Consider the following 27,055-nt stretch of genomic DNA (forward strand, 5'->3'; position numbering starts at 1 on the left):
TACACAGTCATCGAAAAGGCACACATTCACTGAAAATGCATGTAACTCAAAATACACATTATTTGTTTGGGAAAGAATGACCATCTCACAATTTATACACAGCATAAAAATACCTTATACATACCATCCCTAATCTTATATGTAATCCTAAAACTGACCGTAAATATAATAAGGGCATTGTCAAGTACATGTCAAGTATTCCACGGTGTAAACTTTAGTTGCTTTTATTTATTTATGGGAATCTTGAATGAGCAATTGTGACTGTGATATCTCAGTCAAAACCCTTTCCAACTATTCTGTAATTCATTTACTCATTCCTTTATTCTACTGAATGGTGAATTAGGAGAATTATCAGTACTGAAAAGGAATACTCTCCAGAAACATGTCCTGTAGTAGAACTAGGCAATCTACCTTCAGGCAGGTCATGCACGCTGGTGTATAAGCTGGTTTTCCAATTTCAAAAATCCTGGCTACTCACCCTGAAACTTATCACTAATCCTGGTTCTAACCCTCAAACTTAACCCAGCCCATTATTAAAGCCTAATGTTAACCAAAACCCCAGTCTTAAACCCCACCCAAATTCCAACTCGCCTCTAAAGTCATTGTATTGTACAAGTATTATAACAACCATATTTGAACAAATAGCACTTCAATGAAAATAAAATGAAGTCAATTAAATCAAAAGGACTCAATCAAAATGGCTATTTTGACAGTAGCTTCAAAAACACAACCAAACAAATGGATGTGAAAGTGATGTTGCCATTTTCACCCTCAGGTTGCAGGGTCCATTGATCAGTGTGCACTCTTAAAGCATATCAGTGTAATGTGAACACATGTTTTTTGTTTAGGAGCATAGGAGAAAGGGTTCTAACAAGCAAGGTATACAGCACAGTAAGATAATACTGCGGTTAAGTAATATTTTATTCTGCCTAGTTATCTTTCACATTGCTGTGATTCCACAAAGCACCTCCCATTTGACCAACAGATGACACACAATTGTTACTTCAGAGAAAAGTATGAGGATGACAAAGTCAAGCCAAGTATGTGTCTTAAATTGTACAAGTACAGGCTATTCTCACAAAAGGGAGTATTCGTTCAAGATAACTTACATACATCAATTACAGTGAGTTACATTGCTTGTGTCACTGATACAGGTGTTATTCTAGAGAAGCACACTTTGCATCCTGTTGGTACAAGCCTTTCTACGTTCTGATATGCGAAAATAATACAACTATTATGAATGAAAACTCCATCCCTTCTATTGTTTTTTCTCTTTCCAGACTTGGGCTTGATCTCATTTTTCTACAGGTGTTTGTTACAATATTTAACCATGCAGTGCTCACAAATGCAAACTTGTTTAGACACCAGGTAGAGCAGGTATTCTATGACTCCATTCCAAGTCCAGGCTACAGATCCTTAGCCTCTTTCTATGGAATGGGAACAGCTATTTGGAATACACAACTAGAGCATTACAAAATTCAGGTCAGTAACTCCACAAGTTATCATCTAACTGTTGCAGTGACAGGTCTGTATATTTCTCCTTTTATCCCTTAAATGGTGGCTGGGAGAAGAGTCTCTTGTCAGTTTCAGTTGACAAGAAATGTCACACTGATGGGAAAAACGTAATGAAATTCCATGAAATAAACATATGAAAGCCAGCTATAAAGAAGCAAATGTCAGACACCAAAGAATGGCAGGTATAAGGAAAATAATGGAAGAGCTGCAACATACATGAAAATGAGCAGATCTGTTAACTGTAAATCTGCTCATTTTCATTACTACTGACAAAATGCAGTCACATAAATGAATGGTATCACCACAAAGATTACAGTACAGAGGAGCAATCTACCCCTGACAAGTGCCCTTTAAAATGAACAGCTGATGATACAATGTTTGCTTTTTACGCTGCTTTTCAACAGACAGATTCAAAAGGAATGTCACTGAACTGCAGGCAGATAGACATGTTTGCTGCACAGCTCAGGAGATACTGGACCTGCTATGTGACTGAAGTTATGAAATATTCAGCACTTTTATATTTTAAGTCATACTGCAAAAATGAGTGGGACGGAAAGTGTTCTGTTGAAAAATGTCACCTATACTTTTTCAAAATGCACATCTTGAGGAATACTAAATTCAGTATAATTTTTCATATTTCCGATATACATTACAACCAAACACTATTACAGAAACTGCATGTTACTATATTAAAACTCAAACATGGACAACCAAAAGCATTGCCAGTAACTGAAGTTTAAAACATTTCAGTAAAAATGAATAATTTCATTGTATATAAAATCAAACTAAACAGCTGCGTTCTTATAGTGAGTACCACCACCACTGTAAACCCCTAGTATGTGCTTAGCAGCACTAATGTTTGTACTTCATAGCAGCATTTACTGTTAAGTAATATCTGGAATACATGCACTAATGCTCAAGTTACTCAGAAACAGCTCAGAATGAATTGTGGCCTATAAGTACAGACAAGATACCTTACTTGGTAAGTTAACGTCACCTTGTCTGGTAAAATGTGACCAGCCACTGATAAAGAGATCAAGAAAAATGGTATATATAATTAAGTTTAAATCTTGTGAATAGACAGCTCTTTGCTGCAAAGTTGCCCTCTTGTTATTATGACTGAATATGAAGGACAGTAGTCAACAGAGAGGGGACACATCTCAGATAAATGTGATACTGGAGAATGCATCTGTAATTATAAGGTCATGCATGGAGTGCTGACCAGAGATAAGGTCATCATTGTCTGGTGATGTTACACAAGACAAGTCAACTAGAAATGACCAAACTAAAAATTAGTGCAAAGTTTTACAGCACGAAAATGATTTCAAAATCTCACTTTTCAGGATGTTCTCATACAGACAGACTGAAATATGGTGTGGCAAGGAAGCTGGCAGCTTGAGGCTGAAACATTTATCTTTAAATGCAGAATTCTATAAACAGCCCCTTCAATGTGTTAGTTAATACTGCATTTAACACCGTCTTCATTTCTAGAGGTAGTAGGGTCTGTCTACAGTGGTAAACTAACGAGAAAGGCACTGCTCCTATTAAAATCATCATGATCCAGAGGGGGTTGAAGTGGGTTGTGCTGTAGGAATCTGACAACTGTCATTGATTTTTGCCTCATATTTGTAGTCTGCTACTCCTAAAAGTTGTGGTTTCTTGGTAAACGATTGTGGACTGCAGTGACTAAATAATGACAAATGCAAATTTCAGACCATATATCTCAAAAAATGCTTGCTAATGCAAAATCTGTTATAACAGCGACTTTTATAAGTATACAAGAGTAATATTTAAAAACTATTCCTGATTTTGACACTTATGTTTCTGATTCTTGATCTAAGAGGTTGGAGGAGCATGAGGGTGCAATGGGTTGCACTGTATGGTTCTGTCAATAGTGAGCTAAGATACGTTTCTATCTCATTATTCATCTATTTGGTTACTACCTTAGGAATACACACAAGGGGCTGTAACTGATGGTCATGCCAGTGCGCACACCTGTCTGTATGTGCACGCGTGCATACACACACTTGTTTCCTGCATTCCAGAGTATTTATGGTGTACATGAAGGAATAGAAGCTAGCAAACATGAACATCACCCTTTGAGCTGTGTTCTCTGGGTATAAGCCTTGGTTTCTCCACTTTACTGACTGTTGACAGTGTTTATTATCTGGTTGTGAATAAGCTAGACAACATGAAAGCTACAAGATTAATATTACTATTTTAACTGAATACATTTTTAACATATCTTTTTTTTGCAGGTGGATAGGTATGAAATGCAAAGTGTTGGGCTACAAAGTTTGTCTGCAGCGTAGGAGACATAAGTAAGGCTGTGAGCTGTTAATGAGCTGTTTCTTATGGTGCAGAGTTTGATTCCCTCAGTTTTTCTTTGTCTCCTGTGTGACTGAAATCAAGCCACTTCACCAGAAAATGCTACTGATCCTGCCCTTGAAAGGGAGAGTGGAGCCAAGTGGGTAGTCCCAGGCTGTTAGCAGATGCGTTACACATTTTTCTTTAAATCCCTGGACCTCTTATATAGTTATTCAGTACATACTATTTGACTATGAATCCCAGCACATCGGATGTATATTAACGGTTTGCCAAATGTACTACAGTATCTATAAAGGTGAGTTTCAAGGGAAAATAATTTTTGTTACTGCTAATGCTGAGTCTGTTTTCAATGTTTTTTTTTGTTTTGTTTAGTAAATGGCTGTCAATATGTCTGCTTTAAAACTTAAAATAAATATTTTATATCAACTCCATATCTTTATAATAATTATAAAAGTAAAGAAGATAGTATTCACTCTGACAGGTTTGAAGTGTTTTATGGTAACTGTGGAAAGACAGACAAGTAATGGGATACTGGTATGGTGGGGCCCCACTTCATTACCTTGGCTAGGGCCCCATTTGACCATGCTCCAGCTCTGTTCATAAACACAAAAGCAATCTACATCTTCAGAGGACGATACATATCAAATTTTAACAGTTTATATAAGATGAACAATTACAATAATTCTGGAGAAAGGCAAAAATAATGGCAGGGGATGGGGACAAAGGCCAAAATCAGGTACAGATTTTAAATGCCCTTATACATTTAGGAGATTGCTAGAATTACAGGTTTTGCATTACTGTGCATTTTCTGAAGGATACAAAGTCTGTCTTTATTTAGTGACTTCAATCCTCATTGATTTGCAGGAAGACTGCAAATGTTACGAGAAAAAGAACAAAAATATGAGACACATATTTGGACATTCTTTGATATTCTGGGCAGTTGAGAGGTATGATGACACAGGATGGATGTTTTAATACAAAAAACAGCTGTGTGGGCTGCACCTAATTAATCATTTTTGCAGCTCAGAAATGTCTCAGTTCAGGAAAATACTGTTACTGTATTTAATGAGGAGGACCACTTGAACAAGTTGCTCAGACTTCAACCAACATGTGTTCCTGGGTCTAAATATTAATGTGTTATAAACTACAGAATATGTGAACATCTCAAAAGTACTCAGATGTCTGAAGGTCATGGCTTCTGCAGAAATACTCAATTAAGCAAATTCTAGCACCATGTTTAGACAATGGTGCTTTTCTCCAACTTTATCAAAGAAAGGAGAAAGGCAAATACCTGTTTTTTTCTGTGCAAAAGCCATGTATTTACCTTTTCTCAAAGTAATAGTGTCCTCAGATGTGCTCATTTTAAATAACACAGAATGTAGGGAGCTCGCCTCTGCATAAACACTAACTTCAGGTCTGTCTCGATCTGCAATCTTCTGGTCGCAATTTTGTGCATTCTTAGCAGAATGTTTCTATTTTTGGGAGACCCCATTTTATTAAATCATGGATCACAAAGGCTGCAATTCACAACACTCAGATATTAGTATGGAAGTGTAACATGGATTACAACATACAAGATTTAGTTTTTGTATTCCCGTGGTAAGAAGTTTGCTATGAACATTGTAGTGTGATCTGTAAGAAGAACTGGAAGGAAGAATTGTTGCTTTAAAACAATAAAACTGCTGTACAATTCCAAAAGCAAACAAGATGAAGATGACAAACTTCAGTATTCTAAAACTAAGGCCCCTTTAGCAGCCCCAGGAACAAGCCAGTTGCTGTACTCTAGGTTTATGTGTCAAGATAACAAACTGAAGGCAGGAAGTGCTGACCGAGTACATTTGCCTGTACAGCCTTAACGTAAATGTATCTTAGAAATTAACCCCTTTGAGTTCATATGTTGCTCCCTCAGTTTTCCTTATGGACACTGCACTAAAAATAAACAATCTGCTCCTCCACGTGTCTTATACATGAAGTGCAGAATTTGCACAGATTCAGTGAAATACATGGGATTATACAAGGTAAAAGAAAGCTCAAAAGGGTTACATGCACAAGAAAAAATATGCTGCAGGCACTCATACATTAAGTAACCTACAGGAACTGTGTCTGGAACAATGACAGGATTCCAGCATGTATCTCACTACCACAATCGGAATTGTCAACACTTCAAATTTAAGTTTTTAAATACGAAAAATGCAGTTGCAGGATTAAAAATGAATTGTGAGGTGCACATCAGAAATCAGCTATATGAAGTGCCACTTATTCATTTCACCTCATTCTTTCAGTACATAAATGGCTTGTAAGAAAGTGCAAAAAGACATAAGTCCTACTTCAAATGGCTTAGCTGAGAAACAGCCCTTCATCTGATAATCCTCCCAGCTAGATGAGGTGCTGAACTTCATCAAAGAAGAGTCTGCCAGAATGGGGTTGAGTGCTTAAATTATGTTTCTTGCCAAAGGGAGTCAAAGAAAATGGCAGGCAGGTGTAAACAGAAGTGGTAAAAAACAAATGCCATATACCCAGAGAGTTGTCTAATTTCACCTCGAGTGTGACAGAAAAGACATTAACTTATTTATTTTGGTAGTATTTGTTCAGCTGGCTCAAACACATTTACCTTGTAGGCTTGCAAAGAAAATCTGCTTCAGCAACATTATGAACTAATATGCTCTTACAGGATATACAGCAGGCACGTAATCAGGTACGATCTTAAAAAAATACTAAACAAAAATGTTCAAATAACAGTCACCAAAATTAATTACATACAGAACACAAATGGGTTAAGATAATGCAAATCAAGGAGACAATAAGAAAGTAGGAAAGCAAACGCACTATAAACATAAGCTAACACTGAGATTTGCAACACACACATGCACACATGTATGAATGGGCCTACTTCATGTTAGCCCCCATGTACACACACATACATGTCTGTATGGAATTCTTGATGCTAACGCACCATGTACACACATATACATGTATGCAAGGGTCTGCTTGAGGTTACTGCATCATGCACTCACATATACATGTATGGGTTAATGTATCATGTACACACAGATATATGTACGTATGGGTCTAATTGGTGGTATTTGGTCTGTCTGTTTGTGGTTAACAAACATGTACTCACATACAGATGTTAAACCACCAAAAGGATGTATGCAGTGTATTGATTCTTTTGACTGCTCAGTACACTGGTAAGGTGCTCTCCTAGCAGCTGCATCCTTTTGTTTTTGTCCACTTGGTACACATGTACCTGTCCACATCTAGTAGGATATTCTGGAACTGGCTGAGTAGTTTGGATCAGTTTCTAACAAAAGAGAATGCCAAGTTTCTGAGTTTCATTTATAAGAAGTTTAGGCCTTTTATGTGTTTGTACAGTCCGGGAAAAGCCAAAAGACACAACAACAGTCACTAAATTACTAACTCAGACCGCCAGAAAAGGTATCTTTTTTGCCTGAATTTGGACTACCATCTGCTTCCCTTTTGCTTACGCCCAGAACACAACAGTGAAGGAGTTTAAATGCATCAACACTTGACTCCAGCTCTCTGAAGGTGGCTTCCTCTATTAATAAGCAACAACACTACGACTGTTGAGTTGACAAAACAAAATGTCCAAAAGTGCAGTTGCTGACAATTCATAAATTAAATTTTATGTACGAGTTCAAAACCTCCCTATCTTCCCTGGAATGGGTCATGCTTCTTAGCCCTCCAACTTAGACTATAACCAAGGCTGCTGCACCTTGGGGAAAGAGTGACATTTCCCCACAGGTTTAGAAATCCTGCTAGTCTCTATTTAGAAAACTCTCCAACAAAATTGAAAATCAAACAGCTGACTTTGATGATTCTTTCATGCCTCCCATAAAGGGCAGCACTAAAATCCTAAAGGTGCTCCTCAGTGGTCAAAAGATGGCAGAGATGGAGATAGCTCATGGCACAGACCATCTAAAGGTCTATGTCCACACTGCCAGGCAAGAATCAGCAAGGAATACAGTACAGAAGTATGAGGCTAAGTCACAGCCTCTGAACACTTCCATTTGCTGATCCTCTCCCCTCCACTGAGGGGTCAACATCCTTCATCATCTGTAGGTAGATTTATTCAAGACTAGAGAGAGAGAGGTTGGTACCACCCATTCTTATGAGCATGGCATATGGATACACCTCTCTTGCCATGCCAACCTGTGTAGCTTCAAAGCCTCCTCATACAGAGTAGGTTCTTGAATCCTGGAGGATGGTTTCTATGTCAGAACCTGGGATGGGTAACAGTCCACTTGTCTTTAGCAGATACCAGTCAGCTCATCACTGATAACTAAGCAAGCCACCAAAGGCTCTCTCACTTCCCTTTGAAATTCTGCTTCCTCTTTTGTTAGAATAAGAAAAGATAAGGCCCATTTTCATTATCCATGCATATGCTGAAATTGTAAATCATATAAAATTTACCACATAATATGCAACAATCAAACACCAGAGTTATCAGGGGGAAGCTGGGGGCTTTTCACTCTAGAAAGCTTTTGACACATGCAATCAACTAACAAGATGCTGTATAGTTCATTTTAGAAGTGCCTATTTTCTGCTCCTCGTCCACTGAAAACTTAGCACCCTCTACACATATACACATATGTATGGGTCTGCTTTTGTTTGTTTGTCTTGTTTGCATTTTTCTGACTGGGTTAGTTCCACTAGGCTAATGGCCTCTTTTGAAGGAAGACCTGAAGTGGTATTCATATTGAATATTGGGAAATCTGGTGAGGCAATAGGGGAATTTACCCTACACTTTTTGATAAATACTGTATGACCTTTTACATCCACCTGAGCTACCACCAACGTAGGCTGATGGGGCCTCGGTTTAATGTTTCATACAAAGGAATAGATGTCATAAATCTCATGCATCTCCTGCTGCATCAGGTTCAAGCTGTAAGGGAGGGGGGGTCAGACAGCTGAAGCACTAATGCAGTTAGTTCTGGTATTGACAATAACAGTGTAACAGCTATCTATAGTAACTGTGATACAGCAGCCGACGTCTATGCTTTAGCTAAATAAAACACAGTTTTACATGCTGGGTATTTAAGGCAGATGAGCAGTCACTGTTCAGTGATGAACTGTTCATCTACTCAGTTAACAAATAAAAATAAACATGCAAGTACCATACTATTTTCCTACATTTAGTACATGCAAATGATAGTCTATGGTTTGGGCTAAACTACAGTTGATCTTTGAAGTCATATGTTTACACATGTCAGTATTACCTCAAGAAGGGAGAGTGAGTTCCTGAAGAATCTATATAACCAAGATGCAAACAGACATTAGGAGTCAGGGGATATTGTGTCTTGAAGAATGTATACATCTGTCCAGTGTTGGCATCCTGGGGTTGGAGCTCTATAGCTGCAAATGTTTTCCAAGGTATAAAGGCTACTTTTCCCCTATAATTTATGTTATGCTTTAAGGTTATTCACCACCTCTACTATCCAAGAGTAGTACTCCTTCCTGACCTTCCTCTATTAATAACTCAAACTTACTCTTTTTTAGTCCCCCCCACCAATACCCACACACATACACACACACCCACACTATACAGTCAACAAAGGCATCTCTTTGCATTTCTCTACCATTTCAAAGAATGCTGCAGTTTTTTTTCACGTGGTCCATATTCCTTCTATCCTCAAGGAAATGCATCCTTTATATTTACAGAGCTCATTAAACCACCCCCATCACTCATATCATTCTGAATTTCCTCACTGCGACAGTCTTCAGGAAAATTATGTTCTTGAACTGGATACTGCATTCCAAGTGAGGCCTACTACCAATGTAATAATGGCGTGTGATGTTCTGCATTGTGAATAAACATGCATTGTCCACAAATAACTTTACTAACTGCTACTAATTAAAGATGCATTACTCTATACATTTGTAACACTACAGCTCACTTGCCAAATCTTATTCTAGAACTGCAATCCTTTTCTGCTGCTAATCCAAGGATCTTTTGGACTTGGTGTGACTCTGTAAAATATATGCACTTAGAATTAATTACCAGCATTTGTTTATCAAGGCAAGTCTGACTAGGCCATGACAGGCCTCTTTTCAGTGGTGACCCAGGCAAAAATGCCTCACAGTTAACAAATCCTACAAGGTATCATACAATGCAATACAACACAATATAAGGCAAAACAGCAAATGTAAACTTTCACAGACAAGATACAAACATTACTATATAAAGAAAGAAAAAAGGAAAAACAGGAACGATCCTAGAAATCTTTATATTCCACAAAATTATATTTCAGTTTTACTGTAGCAATAAGCTACTGGGTCTTCGGATGAAAGCCCAGAAGCTTAGCTTATGCAAGAAGACTCAAGGGGAATTGGAGATAAAGGACAGATGGACAGAGTTGTAGCAGCATTTAGGCAGGGGTAAAGGGACAGAAGCACAGTCTAGAATCCAAGAAGTGGGTCCTAAGGTTTGCTTTGAAGTATTTTGGATTTATGATTTGTACTGAATGAGAATGAGATATCCTGTATCCAAGGGGGCACATACAGCTGTCACTCTACTTGTCTATTCACACAGCTAACTTAATCCCTTCCCTGATGTACACAGCAGTCCTCATGATTTGCCTTCACAAGCTCTTCTACATTTGGATGCTGGGAATTGGCCATCCCAGCCAGGATTTTCTAAGAAGCATGTTTTGTGACAATATAAGGCAAAACAGCAAATGTAAACTTTCACAGACAAGATACAAACATTACTATATAAAGAAAGAAAAAAGGAAAATCATAAATCCAGGAAAATGTGAACTCATACCACAGTTTGCTATCATCTGAAGAAATCCTCCATCGCCTCCTGGGACTACGGCACACAACTTCCATAATGTCAAGACGTTCGGGAAACTCTACTCAACTTCTGGACATTTACAGCAACTGACCATCACACAAAGGTAGCCTTGAACCTTTTTGTGTCAGGCACTTTTTTTATAACAGGTTCCCCTTTTCAAAAGCAGCCTTCAGGAACATTAGGAGAAAAGATGAAGAGTTGTGCAGTAGCTGTTGGCAAGGAAGTAGCGTGAAGACACAGTGCTACCCCATCTACACTTACCGCTAAACTGAGTGAGGGACGGTTAAAAGAACTCATACCACAGTTTGCTATCATCTGAAGAAATCCACCATCGCCTCCTGGGACTATATGTTTATCACATCTCCCACAAAAATATAAAGAAGATAGTTTGTACCAAAATGAGCAGTCACTGAATCCCCAAATGACTAGCCATCCTGCAGGAAGGTTTATTCCAAATAAATAACGTGCCAACATCAGGAACTGAAACTAAATGCCAAAAATGTATGTGTCCATTGTTTTAAAGATGTCCTTCTATATTGCATGCTTGTAAGAAAAGGGAGTATGTCTACATCTAGGGATGTCATTGCCACTATTTACTCAGCCCTTTTTAGGCCAGTCATTGAATATAATACCCCAGACACATGCAATAACTGGAACAACCACAGAGATACCTTACTTAAAGGATACAAGGCCTAAACAACGTGTCCTACATGGTTCAAGTCAAAGCCCTGTCACTATATTCAGTATCCTACAGACTGCTAAGAGGTGACCTGTGTCTGGCGTACAAAGCATTCTCCGACCCAACAGTGATTGATTTACTGCATACCAGCAAGTCCAATGGCATTAGAGATAGTCAGTCTAGGGATCTAAACCTCTTCTGCAACAGCAACAGAATGGGTTGGAGGGACAGGTACATTTTGCAGAGGATACCACTGCTCTGGAACGGACTACCATCCACATAACTTGGATTGCTGGATGGGAAACAGAAAATTTACTATATGACTGTCCCGTTCTACTAATGGAAAGAGGCAGCTCTTAAATACTTTATTCCATGCAAGGATCTCCTCAAATTATCTATCATGTGATCCGAGTTATTTTCATTGGGAATAATATATAATTACTGACCACGGGATGGCCAATTTGAGCACTAAAATTGGAACTGGCTAAGATTAAAGTGGCAAAGGCAGCTAGCTTAGAACTTATGTATGAAGCTATAAAAGAATGAAAGCGGTGGGCAGCAAAGAACTCATCCACAATTGTTACTCTGTCCGGCATTATTGGGTCTTTATAAGTAAATATCACTGACACAGACTAAGGAAGTTGCTGACTGCCATCTCAAAAGGGAATAGCAGGAAAATAACAGACCTTGCAGGGAGAGGAAGCGTCTTCTGCTGAAGGACTCAGTTATTAAGAGGGTAAAACTAGTGGTGAGATAGAGCAGTAGGTTAAGGAACATGCGTATACCATGGTAGAAAGGGACGGCAAACAAATCATTAGACATGCAAAAGTGGGGTAGAAAGCCTGCTGTCTCTGCCCCCATATGGACAAATGACTTGGCAAGGAAAGGGACTGGTCTGAGACAACTGGCATATGTGGCAGCATTCTTAAAGTGTTACCTGTGCTTGAAATAACTGAGGATAGGATAATTTTTATCACGGGCTTCTGCTTTTTTTTTTTTTTTTTAATTTTTGTATTTTGCATATGAAAATTAACATTTGATGTTTTGCCTTGTACTTTATTGTATGACATCTTGACTCATGGCTCTGGTGTAACTGGGGACATCCTGTTGGACAGACGCAAGTCTGTACTGGCATGATGGTTTGCATCTCAGGAAGGAAAACCAGGACTTTGACTGACAGGATTAAGGCAAAAATTTTAAATGTGAAAGGAGAAGATGTACTGAAAATGTTCAGGGAAATTGTAGTCCCTATCCTCAAAATACCAAACAAGTTAGTGACTACTTCCGTGGGAAACCTTTCTGTGTTTAATGGGAAAACAGAAATTCATACATGTACAAATCAAAAATGCGCCATGCAAAAAGCAAAAACAAAACAAAAAAATGGAAAGTAGTGAATGCTCACAGATAAGGAAAAATGCTGACTGAAAATGCTACCTGAACTGATGATTTACGTGGAAGAACAACATATGGATATTGTGGATAAAGTAACTAAACAGTGGTCTTCAAAGAATCATAACTAATATTTAGACATGATTGGTCAGACAACCTATGTGGACAGCTGTGGATGAATGAAGCAGAAGAATAAAGCAAAACAAAGTAGTGTCCCCTGTGTAAAAGGATCAAAACAAAAAGAATAAATGTGTAAAGAAGGAAAAAAACAGCAATCCAGGTCTTACCAGAAAATGGAATGGCAACACAGCCATAAATTATTTGTATACAGACCCCCTCCTCATCGTGAGGAAAGTATAAAATAAGATAAATAGCACAGAGAGACTTCAGTCAGGTTTTAAATGGAGTAATGCTAAGACAATTACTGATGTCCTACAATCTTGCATTAGAACTTACAAATATGAAAATAACAGTCAGTGATTACTTTCAAATAATAAGGCAGAGAGACTTTAAGATCTGAAAGTGGTCAGCCTGAAGGGAATAAGTAACCATCAAACAGTCTGATTCACAGTAAACGTAAACACAGAGTCAAGCCAATCAAAACTGAAAGCCATGGAATTTACAACGGCAAACTCTGGAAAAATACAGCAATATATCAAAAATGTTCTAGAAATGGCCATAATGGTAGTGCGGAAGGATAAGGGTGGCAGCAGCAAACCTTTGTAAATGCCATAGTTCGCAAACAAGGCTGAAACAAAAGTTAATGAAAACACACAGCATTTAGAACAGGTAAGGCAGCAATGAATAAAAAAAGAGAGAGAAAAATAGCTCTTAAAGTGGGAGATAAGACAGGCAGTCAGTGACATAAATTTTAAAGATATATAAAAAGAGAAGGACAGTGAAGCTATTTTCAAATAGTAAGGGTGAGAGCCTTTCAGATGTGAAAGTGGGCAGCCAGAAGGGAGTAAGGGAGATGTCTGGTAAAGGGTGGTAAAACAGCCAGACAGTTAAAACAATAATGATCAGTTCTCAGAAAGAAAGACAGAGGCACCAGAGCTAGCCAGAAAAACAGTTAAGGACATCGGAGGTTATCCCAGGACTTTCAAAGAAGAACATGTACCCAAGGAACTCAAAATGGATATAAGGTAATGCAGCCCGAGAGGATTCGCTCAACAATTTTCATCAATAAGAGACTTGATACACCATCAGCTAATAATGTACCATGGATGAATGGAAAAGTTCTGACAGGAAAGCAGATTAAACAATGACAGTGGTCATTTGGAAATAAAGTTTGCAGGCCATGCTTGCTAGGTGAAAACACAGCTTTCACAGAATGATAGAATGTTGACTGGAGCAGGATTTATTCTTAGACGCATTCCAATTTCCACTTGTGACTAGTAGATAAACTGCAATGCCTACATTACCATGTTAGCAAGGACATATAATTCTAAACAGTTGTTCTTGCCTAGTGTGCATATGCACACCCATCTCGCAAGCTGTTAGTGCCTTCTTTTTAGTACTCAAACCGGACTCCTGTATATCTAGCAGGTGTTGTCACACCTTCAGGACTGCATCCACTACCCTGTCCCCAGGATAGGCACGCTGGCACTGATCTCTTCATTTTCAGCTCTCCTCAACTAGTTTCTCCAGTGCCAGTCTGCTTGCTACTTGGATCCAATACTAAAGGAAAGAATTTTACAACATCTGGAGACCACTGGGACACAGGACCAAAAAGGCAGCATGGATTCAGTTCTAGCAGACCACGACATTCTAATTTGCCACAGATCTTTGACTAGGTAACCATGGAAATAGATCAAAAAGCACTGGTTGATAAAAGCTACTTAGATGTTAAAGAAAAAGAAATACCAGCATTATACAGAAAAAACACTGCTTTATTACTACACCATGCAATTTAGGTAGCAAGGTACCCATCACCAACTGCAAACTAACCTCTCCAAAAAGAGATTGTTCTAAAGACAGAGATAGTTCTAAAGGGCTGACTATTTAAGGAAGCAGGATGACCAAAGAACGTATTGCCAAAGAAATAGACTTTTGTACCGTGGCCCTTACCCGTATGTGTAGTATTCCGTGTCCCCATATGGTAGCAACTAGACAAAGAATTTTCAGCTTTAACTTCACGTTCTAGATCATGAATATGCTTCATTCACAAACAGTACTCCTACAAAAATAGGACAACCTTTTGATTTTACACACCAAATTGTTAGGATATGGTTGAGATTCACGTCACATCCGCTTTCAGCAATAATCTTAGAAATGGTTGACAAGGGTGAATAAGAATCTGGTTGATAAGTGCTCAATATAAGAATAAATCTTGAGCACAGTCTTTAAAACACTCAATACCTGTTTGACACTGACCCTCCAAAACAAATCAATAGTATACCAGAGACCTGTTGAATAACAGCATCCTGACAGTGCAACTTATAGCAAATTATACAATGACTCACATTAATATTCCAAAACGTGCACACTGATTGGTCAGCATGCCCATTGTAAATCAGACTTATACTAATGGAAAAAGGTCCGGTCGCCCAGACTTTTTCCATTAGTATAAGTCTTGATTTTTTTTTGTCTTTTTGGTAGCAACAGAGAACGGAAGAGCTCCGTTGCTGTAATCTCACTATGTTAAACGAGTTTAACATAGCGAGATATCTTAAAAAAAAAAAAAGCAACGGAGATCTTTCTTTCTCCATTGCTTTTTTTTAAAGCTATCTCGCTATGTTAAACTGTTAACATAGTGAGACACATTTAAAAAAGCAACGGAGATATTCCTTTCTCCGTTGCTTCCACACACAGCTCTGATGTACTGCGTAAGCATACGTAGTACATCAGAACTGCCGCAGAATACCGGACAGCTGTGGAAGGGCAGCACGGAGGCATTATTCAATGCCATTATTTAAGAAAAATAAGTATTTTTTTCTTAAATAATGTCATTGTATAATAGCAATAACTGACGCCTGGGTGTCGGTAATGCTGGATTTACCCACGGTTGTCTTTGTTTGGCCACTCGTGCTTCACCCTCATGACCAAACCACACCAACCGTGGGTAAATCCAGTATTACCCACACCCAGGCGTGGATTATTGCTTAAATATTCAACTCTACCACAGATCCATGAGGCATGAATTTTCTTCTCAATGACAACAAAAATGTTAGTTTTGATATAACACCCTCAAGTGCAACCTTTTTTTTTTATTGATTTTTGTAGCAGTTAGGTTCACTTCATTTAAGTCAGAAACAAGGGGAAATTAAGCAAAAGTCAAAGTGTTCATAGGCACTAAACTCTAAAAGTAACTTTAAAAAGTTTTCCTTAAAGTTTCAAAGTTTTTGTGCAAGGAGGGAAAGGCAGAATCATTACTGGAAGTTAATGAAAAAGAACTAGTAAGCTCATAATATATCCCCCCCCCCTTTCAACATTTGTCAAGACTCCCACCAATAATGTTCAGATGTAAACCCACGTAAATCAATATCTCCTCTCTTACAAGTGCTATACATAACACTGCCACCGTCTTGTTACTGGGAGTTGGAAAAGATCAGCTTTACCTTGGGATGAAGCTTGTTTATTTAAGGTCAGTAAAGGATATTTGTTAATATTAACAAAATATGCATGGATACTTTTAGTCAGATATACATAGTTACAAAGGGATTACTGGACTTTGGGCTGTGTGTGTAATATACTTCTGACAAATGGCAGTCATGTTTGGGCCTTCCATACACTTGCTGGAGGTACTCAAGAGTGCAAAATTCTAGTGCTTCTCTTGGTCTAAGAAGTCCTGAAGAATTCCTACACTGAGAAAGAATGTAAGAGTTTAAGCTATTCCCCAAGACCATAACTTTGTCAGAATCAGTCAATTCCAGACTCAGTATGCTTACCTTCTCAAACAAAATCAGGAGAAACTCAGAAATAAAAGTAAGCAGAGCTTCCTGTCAGCACTTCTGCAAACTGTGAACACTAATGAACACTAATGCTTGAAGCAGCTACAACTATTTGAGAGACCTACTGCAGAAAACATTAACTGCACTGTTGAGATCTGCTTAGGGCCTTGATTCAGAAGTGGTTAATATCATTGTTAAGCAGAGAGAGAGAGAAACAGCTTATAGGTACATTACACCAGGCAGTCTATGAAGTACTAGTTAAGTTACTGGTTAAAGAGTAATTCATATCAATCCAGCAACTTAAACAAATTACATCAGCTAGCCTGAACAGCAAACTCTCCTGTTAACATCCCAAAAACAAACACTAGGGGCAGAAGATAAACCCTCAGGTGAATTCTAGGAATAATGCTAATGATTCGAAACAACATTTGGGCACTTTGAAAAGATACAGGAGTGTCTGTTAATAAAGCAGTCTCCCTCTACATCTTACAAAAACAAACTGTAAAAGCAGAAAAACAATAATATTAATTCCTTTTGAATTTCACTCAGGGAAGTATAAGAAAAATGGCTTACCACACAAACCAGATTCCCTCTGCAGCCCCCATTGGGAAGTAAACCAAAAAAGACAAACAAGACCTGAAAACATAATGTCTCTCACAGAGTAGAAGAAAGCCCATTAAGCACTTCATTGTGAAGCCACACAAATTGCCAGAAATAATGAGCAAACATTTTGCAGACTGCAGTGCTGCTCCTGTTTTCAGTTTCAGAGGAATGGGAAGTCAAATCAAATCAAACCCAAAAGACAAAAAATTGCCTACAAAGTCGAAACGGACACTGATTCTGCAAAGCAAAAAAAAACAAAAGACGAGGAAGGGTTCCCCTCCAAACACCCTAAACAGATAAAGTATCATCCATATAGCACCAGCCTCCATGCTTCAGAGGAGGAAGTAAGGTTCGTTTTACCTGGCCAGATGCTTGAGATGCAGGGTAAGTCAAACACTCAGTCTTAGCATTTCTGTCTTTTGGTAAAAAATATTCTAACTAGTTATACTTCATACAAGTTCATCATTTTTTCAAGAATAAGGTGCTATGTATTCAGGACATACTATACAAATTGCTTGATCACTGTGTAATTGTGTGTGTGTGTGTGTGTGTGTGTGTGTGTGTGTGTGTGTGTGTGTGTATGCATGCATGCATGTGTGTGCGTGGATATCAAAAAAACAGTAAATGTACAAGCACACACATACACACAAACACACATGCATACAAACACACACATATACAAATGTATGTATGATTGAACATTCTAAGACTAACAAAAATAATTGCAGCTTTGTATATAATTTTACGTGATATACAGGGGTGGAAATAATTAAAAGGTTACCTTTGCCAAGTAATTCCCAATGTATCCTCACTGGCACTGGGGTATAAATGCCTGCCGTTTTGATTCATGGTCCAGTCACAAATCCTCAGCTGTCAAGTGAAACCTATCAGTCAGATACGGGTCGAGTAGTACTGCACTTTTTTATGAATACATGCAAATTAGTGGTATATATTTCACATAAGCCTTTGTCCGAGACATAAATATAATAGTGACAACATGATTAACTGATAGCATATTCATTAGAAGTGCAAAACAGTTATTAAAACAGGCCTGCAACTTAGATACTAACATTAGGAGAATGCATTTTCACACTACTTATTGTTTTAGCACTGCATATTAGACATCATTAGTGTCATTATCTGAGCTGGAATAAAAGAAACAGTTAGCATATGAAAACAGAAGGCTTCCAAAAGACAAGCCGCTTGTACTTACGCTTTAAGATTAGTAAACATCTACATATATCAGTAACAGAACATATACCGCTACACGTATGGAGCACTAGATCCAGCATGCATTTGGATACTTGAAATTCTACTAAAGTTACATGCACTGACATTACAGGAAAAAAAAGAAACAGATAGGCCCTCAAATCTTACTAAAAATAATTCTATCATACACCTTCCTATGAGAATAACATGCATATGGTGACATTATCACAACAAAAATATCTATGTATGCAACTTTGTACAGGGTATACTTTTTAGTGGCTAACTATTTATACTTCTGTATACAACTGAGGAAGCCAGACAGAATTCTTTTATATTCTGTTCTTAGAATCATGTTGCTTATGTTCTGGTTTGGCATATATCACTTTTAAAATAAGTACATGTCTTACCAGACCATCACTCTTAACTGATTTCTGTACTCCATAATTCAAATAACCCTACAACTATTGTTTGTTTACCAACTGTTCCACAGTAGTTGTAGATATATGGAAGACATGATGTTTAACTGTGTGGCTAGTGGAATAGTTGTTGTGTCTTTTGGCTTTTCCTGGTTAGGGGTCGCCACAGCGGAACTCCGGTCCGCTAATGATTGGTAGTTGATATTTACGTGCCGAATTACCAGCCCTGACGCACAACCTTTAACGAAGGTATGCCCATTCACACATGTCTCCACGCAGAAGACGCTCTAGCTGAGAATTGAACCGGACAGCGTCTTACTGTGAGGCGACAACGCTACCGCAGCACCACCACCGCGGTGGCTAGTGGAATAGTAAACTTCAATAATATGTTTCTGTGAAACATGTATATTAGTGTAAGGGAAATAATTGGCTGAAAATAAGTTACTATAGCTTAAATATGCAAAGACGCACAGTGTAAATAAACAGTATTTTACATCTAGGAGCTATCTCATATTACTCTAATCCCCAAAAGGCAGTTTTGAAACTTCTCAGCAAAGCTTAAATCTGGCAGCATTCTCCTTTTGCTTAATTCATCAGTGGCAAGCAATGAAAAATGATTTCTGGATGGCAACAGATGTTTTATGCTTGAGACGGAAGACAGGCCACCTAATATGATGCCTACACACAAACCCCAAGACATTAAAAGAGATGGCTCTGCCACTGTACAGAAGTATTGCAAAGGTGAAACACAAGGTAAATTTAGTAATAAGCTCTGGGCCTGCATACACTTCTCTGCAGTAGCACAAGCCATCATCTTCCACAGTGAGAAATAAAAGCTGTTGGAGAGGTTGCCCATATTATTTAATATGCGAATAAAACTTAGTGATCACTGTAGAAGCACTATCACCACTGAAACCTTGCAGTATCTGCTTAAGTGCTGAAATAATATATAATGCACAGAATCATGTGATTACCACTGAAAACTGCTCATTCTAACAGCCTTGATGTACCATTTGATGTACAAAGATGTAGCATAAGAAATGGAACAATGTCAGAAACATTTAAAAAATATGTATGCCACATGCAATCAAAGTGTAATTAGTAACATGTACCAAGAATAACTTCAGGTAACATAACCTGCTTTGCCTATACAGCACATCATTAATTAAAAAAAAAAACTATAAGCGTATGGATGCTCATTTTTAATTGGGGCTGCTTGTTAAGTTTTCAACACAGTGCCAGATCCTGCATATATATACCCCTTGCACAGTCCATTCCCATACTGTCACTACTGCTCTTACGGCCACCTACACCTTTCGTAGTTGGGTCTCCATAGATTTATAAAGCACAGAGCAGTTAATGGTGACTACAAAGCCATAATTATTAGCAGACAGCATTCAGTGGGGACTGTGCCTACTGACTCCCTTCTGACATTTGGCCTGCAGGGAATCTGAGATGGATGACTGATGTGCCACGGCATGCAGGGTACAAGTGAGATGGATGACTGATGTGCCACGGCATGCAGGGTACAAGTGAGATGGATGACTGATGTGCCACGGCAAGCAGGGTACAAGTGAGATGGATGACTGATGTGCCACGGCATGCAGGGGACAAGTGAGATGGATGACTGATGTGCCAAGGCATGCAGGGTACAAGTGAGATAGATGACTGATGTGCCATGGCATGCAGGGTACAAGTGAGATGGATGACTGATGTGCCATGCTATGTAGGGTATAAGTGAGATGGATGACTAATGTGCCATGGGATGCAGGTTACAAGTGAGATGCCAAGCATGCTGCTCCAGTTGTACAGCATACTGGATGCTGACAGTAGGGACTTCAATAACAAACGAGTCTCTCATCCCCCTCCTGTCAAGAAAAAAGAAGTTATGTACTCACCATAACGTTCCATCTGAGTAGTTGTACTTCATTTGTCTTCAGTCTGTGGGTTTCGGATCTGAATCGGATCCAACATGGCCGCATTTTCCAGCTACTGATCTGAGATCCCAGCTCCTCCCCTTACCCATAATGCCCCATGTCTCCTTCCTCCCTTCAGATTGAGTTTATTGCTAATTATGTAACACATACCCGACCCAACAAGACCCCATCCTTACTGGCAGCCTGAAAGGCCTAAATTCCCAGACTGACCATGAGCAATTCTAAAGGATTCATACTTGTAAATGGTCAGTACCAAAAAGACGAGGTTGGGGGAAGGGGGGGGGTCGAAGACAAATGAAGTGCAACTACTCAGATGGAATGTTATGGTGAGCACATAACTTCTTTATCTGAAGTAGTTGACTTCATTTGATCTTCAACCTGTGAGACAGAGTCCCCAGCTACTAAACACCTGGGTGGCCCTCATGGATGGATATTCTGGAGCACCGCAGAGCCAAAGGATGCCCTGTTCCTTTATACAATATCCAACTTGTAATGCAAAATGAAGGTATGAAATGAGGACCAAATAACCAGTGGCACTCTAGACCAAAAAGCCGCTGAAGTAACCATAGGCCTGGTAGAATGTGCTTTTACCTGACCCTGATGGGAAATTCCTCTAGAAGAATACGCTCAAATAAAGCACTGGGAAATCCAACAAGCAACTGTCAGTTAAGAAATTGGTTTCCCTAGGAAAGGTCTTGACTAAGAAACAAACAATTGATCCAATTTACGAACTGCTTTAGTCCTGTGCAAGTAAAATCTCAATTGCCCATGAACATCCAGCAAATGCAATTTCTATTCCCCTTTATTTTGAAAATTTTGGAAAAACACTGGTAGATTGTCTGGTTAATATTTGCCTCTCACGCTACTTTGGGAAGGAGGGAAGGGTTAGTGCACAAGGAAACTTATCTTTATGAAATATCATATATGGAGCCTTGATGGAAAGAGGTTGAAGTTCTGACACTCTCTTGGCAGAAGTAATGGCCACCAAAAAGGCAGTCTTCCAAGACAGATACTGTAAATCTACCGAAGCTGCTGGTTCAAAAGGTGGGGAGACTAATGCCTGGAGCACAAAGGTAAGGTCCCAGGGGGGAGTGGGATCCTTAACTGGAGGTCTAAGTAGAAAGGTACCTTTAAGGAAGGACTTGCAAACTTTTGAAGCTAAAGAAGACATTTCCCCCCACATGAAAATTAGAAATGCAGCCAACTGAACTTTCACTATGGAGGAACTGGCACCTTGATAAAAAATTCCCACCAGAAACTCTAGCACTGCAGACACTGAAGCTTGGAAAGGATCCATGGCACGCTGTGAGACTCATATAGAAAAATGTTTCCATTTGCTACAATACACCTTTCTGGTGAAGACTTGTGAGCTGCCACCAAAATATCCTTAACCAGGGAAGATAAACCAGGAGTCCTAACAATCATGGGAACTGGAGCAGCCAAGCTTCAGACTGTCCAGGTCTGGATGAGGAATCCCTGAGGGATGAGAGATAAGATCCAGAACTGGATCCAACGTCAATGGTGGAACTAGTAGATGAGACCATAGGGAGGGGAACCAAACTTGGCAAGGCCAGAATGGAGCAATGAGGATCACAGTGCCCCCAGCCTGCGAGCTTTCTGAAGAAACTTCGACATGAAGGGTATCGGAGGATAAGCATAAAAAAATCGGGGAGGCCAAGCATGAATTAGTGCGTCTCTGGAGGCTTCCCCCAAGGGAATTTACATTGGAAGGAGATGCAAAGAGATTGAAGCAAGGATGACCCCACTTTTGAAAGATCTGTTCCGCTACTGAAGGATTCAGAGACCACTCATAAGGCATCAGGATAGATCTGCTGAGCCTGTCCGCTAGAATGTTGGACTGTCCAAGAATGTGCGTTGCCACCAGAAAACTGCCGGTGGAGATCACCCGCTCCCACAATCTCATGGCTTTGCGATAGAGGGGATAAGATCTGGTTTCCCCTTGTTTGTTGATATACCAGACCACTGACATATTGTCTGTCTGAATTGTGATCGTTCCTAGAGGAAGATGAGCATGAAGGCTCTGCAATGCAAGAAGAACCGCCCTCATCTCCAGGACATTGATATGCAAATTGATCTCGGATGGGGACCATGTGCCATGGACTGTCCTTCCAGAGCAATGCCCCCCACCCTAGCTGGGTGGCGTCCATGGTCACCATGGCTTTAGGAAAGGCTGGAAGAAAAGGACGTCCCTTCAACTAGTCCGGGGACTGAATCCACCACCAAAGAGAGTCCCTGCACACTCAGGAAATTCGAATGGGATGAGACAAAGGTAGATCTAACAGGGACCACTGAACCGCGAGGGTCCATTGGAGAATTCGCATATGAAGGCATGCTAAAGGTAACAGGTTAATCGTGGCCGCCATGGACCCCAATGCTCTTAGAACTACTTCTGTCATAAGAACTTGGACCTGTAGGACATATAGGATGTGCATCTTCAAACTGGGTATCCTGTCCGGGGTGAGGAAAACTTTCATTTGAATGGTGTTCAACCGAGACCCGACAAAATCTAGAACCTAAACTGGGGCCAGTTTTGGTTTATGGTGATGCCCAGTTTGTTTGCGAGGTGAAAAAAGCAGTCCCTGGCCTAACAAAGTAGATGCATGGAAGAGGCAACAAAGAGCCAATCATCCAGGTAAAGGAAGACCTGAATACCCTGAAGCCTCAGGTGAACTGCTACTACTGCCATCACCTTGGTAAACATCCTGGGGGCTGAGGTAAGACCAAAGGGAAGAGCTCTGAACTAATAATGATTGGCTCCTAGCCGGAAGCAGAGGAATCTCCGAGAGCGCCTGTCCATCTTGATGTGGTAGTACATATCCTGGAGGTCTATCGAGCACATCCAATTGTTCGCCTGCAGACAGGACAGGATGGACAGAAGAGTGAACATCCGGAATTTAGTTTTGGTTACCAACAGGTTCAAGGTGGACAGATTCAGGATAGGTCTTAGGTCCCCTGTTTTCTTTGACACTAAAAAGAACCTGGAGTAAATGCCTGATCCAGATTGGTCTGGGGGAGACAGGATGGATGACCCGTTTGATTAGCAGCTTTTTTATTTCTAGTGCTGCTTCCTCCCTTTGCGTGGGTGGGATGTCTGGAAGGTGTTTCTTCAGTTGTGGTGGTTCTTTGAATGGGATGAAATATTCTCTGGATATAATTCACAACACCCAGCAATCTCTTGTAATGGACTCTCTCACCATTAGGTGTAGTGACAGGCGACCCCGACTACCTCCAGAGACGAGCAGTTGGGCAACCCTTCAGGGCTGCTGCCCGGGTTTCTCCGAGAAGGCTTCTCTGGATCTGAAGTTTCTAAGACCCCCTCTACCTCTAAGACAGTGTATGTCATAATCCCCTCTGCCTCTGGGAGAAGGTGAGTCCTGAGTGTCCCAGGAAAACACCTGAGACTTCCAGAACCACATCTTCTTCGTCCCTCACTGATTCCTAGAAAAGGATCATTGAGGGGAAGAGAAGCGGACTCTGATGGCAGTCTCTTCCCATCCTTCTCACTCTGGACCAGACATTTCCCAAAAGGGGAAGAACCATCATAAGAGGCAATTGTAAATGACGCCTTAAAATGTTCTGAGAATTGACAAAGCCAGAGCCAGGCATGGCGCCTGATGGCAACGCTCATCCTGGCAGCCCTTGCGGCTCCCTCCGAGCGTGGGACAGCAGCCACATGGACATATTCGAAACTGCTTTAAGAGTGGCTATTCGCATGGAGAACTTTTTAGTCCTCTGCCGACATGGACTACGGGGTCGACTCAGAGACTTCCTTGACCAAGTCTTGCTGTAATCGAATAACGTGTGCCATGTAGTTCAGCGCCCTTACCGAGACTGTCACTGAAGCATACACCCGCTTCCCAAAATGGTCCATCACCCTTGATTCATGATCAGGAAGGTGAAGCGTGGAGCTCTCCTGCACGAGCACATCTTGGTGGCAGCTGCCACAACTATAGCTTCCACTAGGGACTCCTTATTCCAGCACTTATGTCCAATGAGGGACTCAAGACCTTGTCCAGGCTCAGGGATAGGCTCCACTGAGTCTGGTTCCTTCCATGCCCTAGATGTTATAAGATCCACTAAAGGATTCGCAGGAGGGGACACCCTCCTCAGTGGGACTCTCTGGAGAGGACTCGCAAACTTCCTGTTGCTCCCGTGGGGGAGCCTCCTGAGGCAGGATGGACATGGGCTGTCCCTGAGAGGGCAAGATGGTCAGGACTGCACCCAAAGCCAAGGGGGGTCTGGACGGAGTCCGAGGACAAGATGGTCAAGGGTCTTGAAACCAAGAGAACCCTCTCCACCACTACAAAGTCTGAAGTGGAATGAACCTTGTGGGAGATACCAGTGGGGGCTGTCCCCCTCTGACCTGACAGGGGAGCCAGAGCCGAGATGCCAAAAGGGATATTGTGCTCCGAAACGCTCAGAGCCGACAGCACCACCTCCTATCCGACCCCGATACTATGCCTCAGAGAGCTTGGATCCGAACCCATCGGATACGACACATTCAAGGCAACGGCCAGCATTGAGATACATGGAGCCAGAGGTGCCGACCCCGAGGGTCCTCGAATCCAAGGACTCCGAAACCGATGGTCCGATCAGAAAAAGAGTTATTGGTGTAAAGAAAGCCTGTGAGCTCCCCCCTCCAGAGGGAGAGAGTACAGGCAAGACCCCCATCTGGATTTGAGTGCAGCTAAATCTCCGCATCATCTTGTCCATCTCTGCTTTGGGTGGACAGCATCCCCTCCGATCTGACCCCGATACTACGGCTCCAAGAGCTTGGATCCGAACCCATTGGATCCGACACACTCAAGACAATGGCTGGTGTTGAGGTACATGGAACCGACGGTGCCGACCCCAAGGGTCCTCGAATCCAAGGACTCCGAAACCGATGGTCCGATCAGAAAAAGAGTTATTGGTGTAAAGAAAGCCTGTGAGCTCCCCCCTCTAGAGGGAGAGAGTACAGGCAAGACCCCCATCTGGATTTGAGTGCAGCTAAATCTCCGCATCATCTTGTCCATCTCCACTTCGGGTGGCGCGGGAAGAAGATGCCACCGAAATAGGTCTGGAAGGCCAGTGGGGAGAAGACCTATGTTGGGACCGGATAGGGGTTTCCTCCGGCTCCGGGGAGAATCTGGGAGACCATAGCCGAGGAGACCCAGGCTTGGTTGTAGGCCTCAGTTTCGGTGGTGGACCTGCCTGAACCAAGCGGTCAGGGAACTGCTTTGGCAACTAGTCCTTCTTGGTCTTCTCTCTCTTCCCGGACCTATTAGTGGGAGTTTGAGTACCAGAGAACAGGGAGGAGGAGGAAGAAGATGCAGATGCTGTTCCCCGGAGGGGGATGAAAGCACTACTCTCCCCGAGGCAGGAAGTAGGCCTTTTAATATTAATTTGTCCCTCTTGTCCTTCAGTGCTCTGGGGTTGAACCCAGCTCAGATTGCACAGGAGGTCTGAAGGTGCGCTGCGCCCAAACACACCACACACACAGTCTGGCCATCTGCTAGGGGAAAGCTTATGGCCACACTCTGTGCATTTTCTGAACTCTGATTTAGGGGCTTCTGACATCCCTAAAAAAGGCCCACACACACACTCACACGCAACAGGAAAGACAGAGAAGAAGCGGAAAGAAAAACTTTTTTTTTTTTTGGACCAATGACTGTCGCGAGGAGGTAAAGAAAAGGTAACGAAAGAAAAGAGAGAGAGATTATAGCAAAAAATGTACAGTTTTACTCACAAAACCCCAACTAACGCTAAGAGCTCGGACCACGCTTGTTGCTTCACTAGCGGCAAATGAGATCTGAAGGGAGGAATGAGACAGAGGGCATTATGGGTAAGGAGAGGTGCTGGGAGCTCGGATCAGTAGGTGGAAAATGCGGCTGTGTCGGATTCAATTCATATCCGAAACCCACAGGTTGAAGATCAAATGAAGTCAACTACTTCAGATCACCTGGTTACTACTTGCTCGATACAACCCCACCTAACAAAACCAGCTGCACCCAAGTTGTTTGACAAATGCAGTTAACCAACTGAAAAGTTGGGAGCAGTTAATATTTTTTCATTAAACTACCAACAGAGGGTTGCCTCAGAAAGAAAATAAATGTGGCCTGTCAGTAGTAACAGTGCTGCAATACTCCCTCTCAGCTACCAAGTCATTTTAGCAGCTTTTTGAACTTTGCTCTTGAAGACACATAAGTAACAAATCAAAAACTAAAAAAAATAATAATTACACAGTTACAATTATTGGGTCAACATTCTCA

The 27,055-nt window shown here is 40.8% G+C and overlaps 1 protein-coding gene across 9 annotated transcripts in view; it reads right to left on the reverse strand.

Moving 5' to 3' along the window:
• The window catches only part of NFIB (nuclear factor I B), a 923,658-nt gene that overhangs the window by 42,557 nt on the left and 854,046 nt on the right, over positions 1–27,055 (reverse strand). For 8 of the 9 annotated variants that reach the window (XM_044061245.1, XM_044061251.1, XM_044061249.1 and 5 more), the window contains one exon: positions 18,003–18,091. The exons of the other annotated variant lie outside the window; for it this stretch is intronic. In XM_044061245.1, the coding sequence (XP_043917180.1) occupies positions 18,003–18,091 (89 nt within the window). The remainder of the gene's footprint in view (positions 1–18,002; positions 18,092–27,055) is intronic. 9 annotated transcript variants of the gene reach the window in all.

The sequence above is a fragment of the Protopterus annectens genome, chromosome 2.part0, assembly GCF_019279795.1.
Source record: "Protopterus annectens isolate FY-2018-M chromosome 2.part0, PAN1.0, whole genome shotgun sequence".
NCBI lineage: Eukaryota > Metazoa > Chordata > Ceratodontiformes > Protopteridae > Protopterus > Protopterus annectens.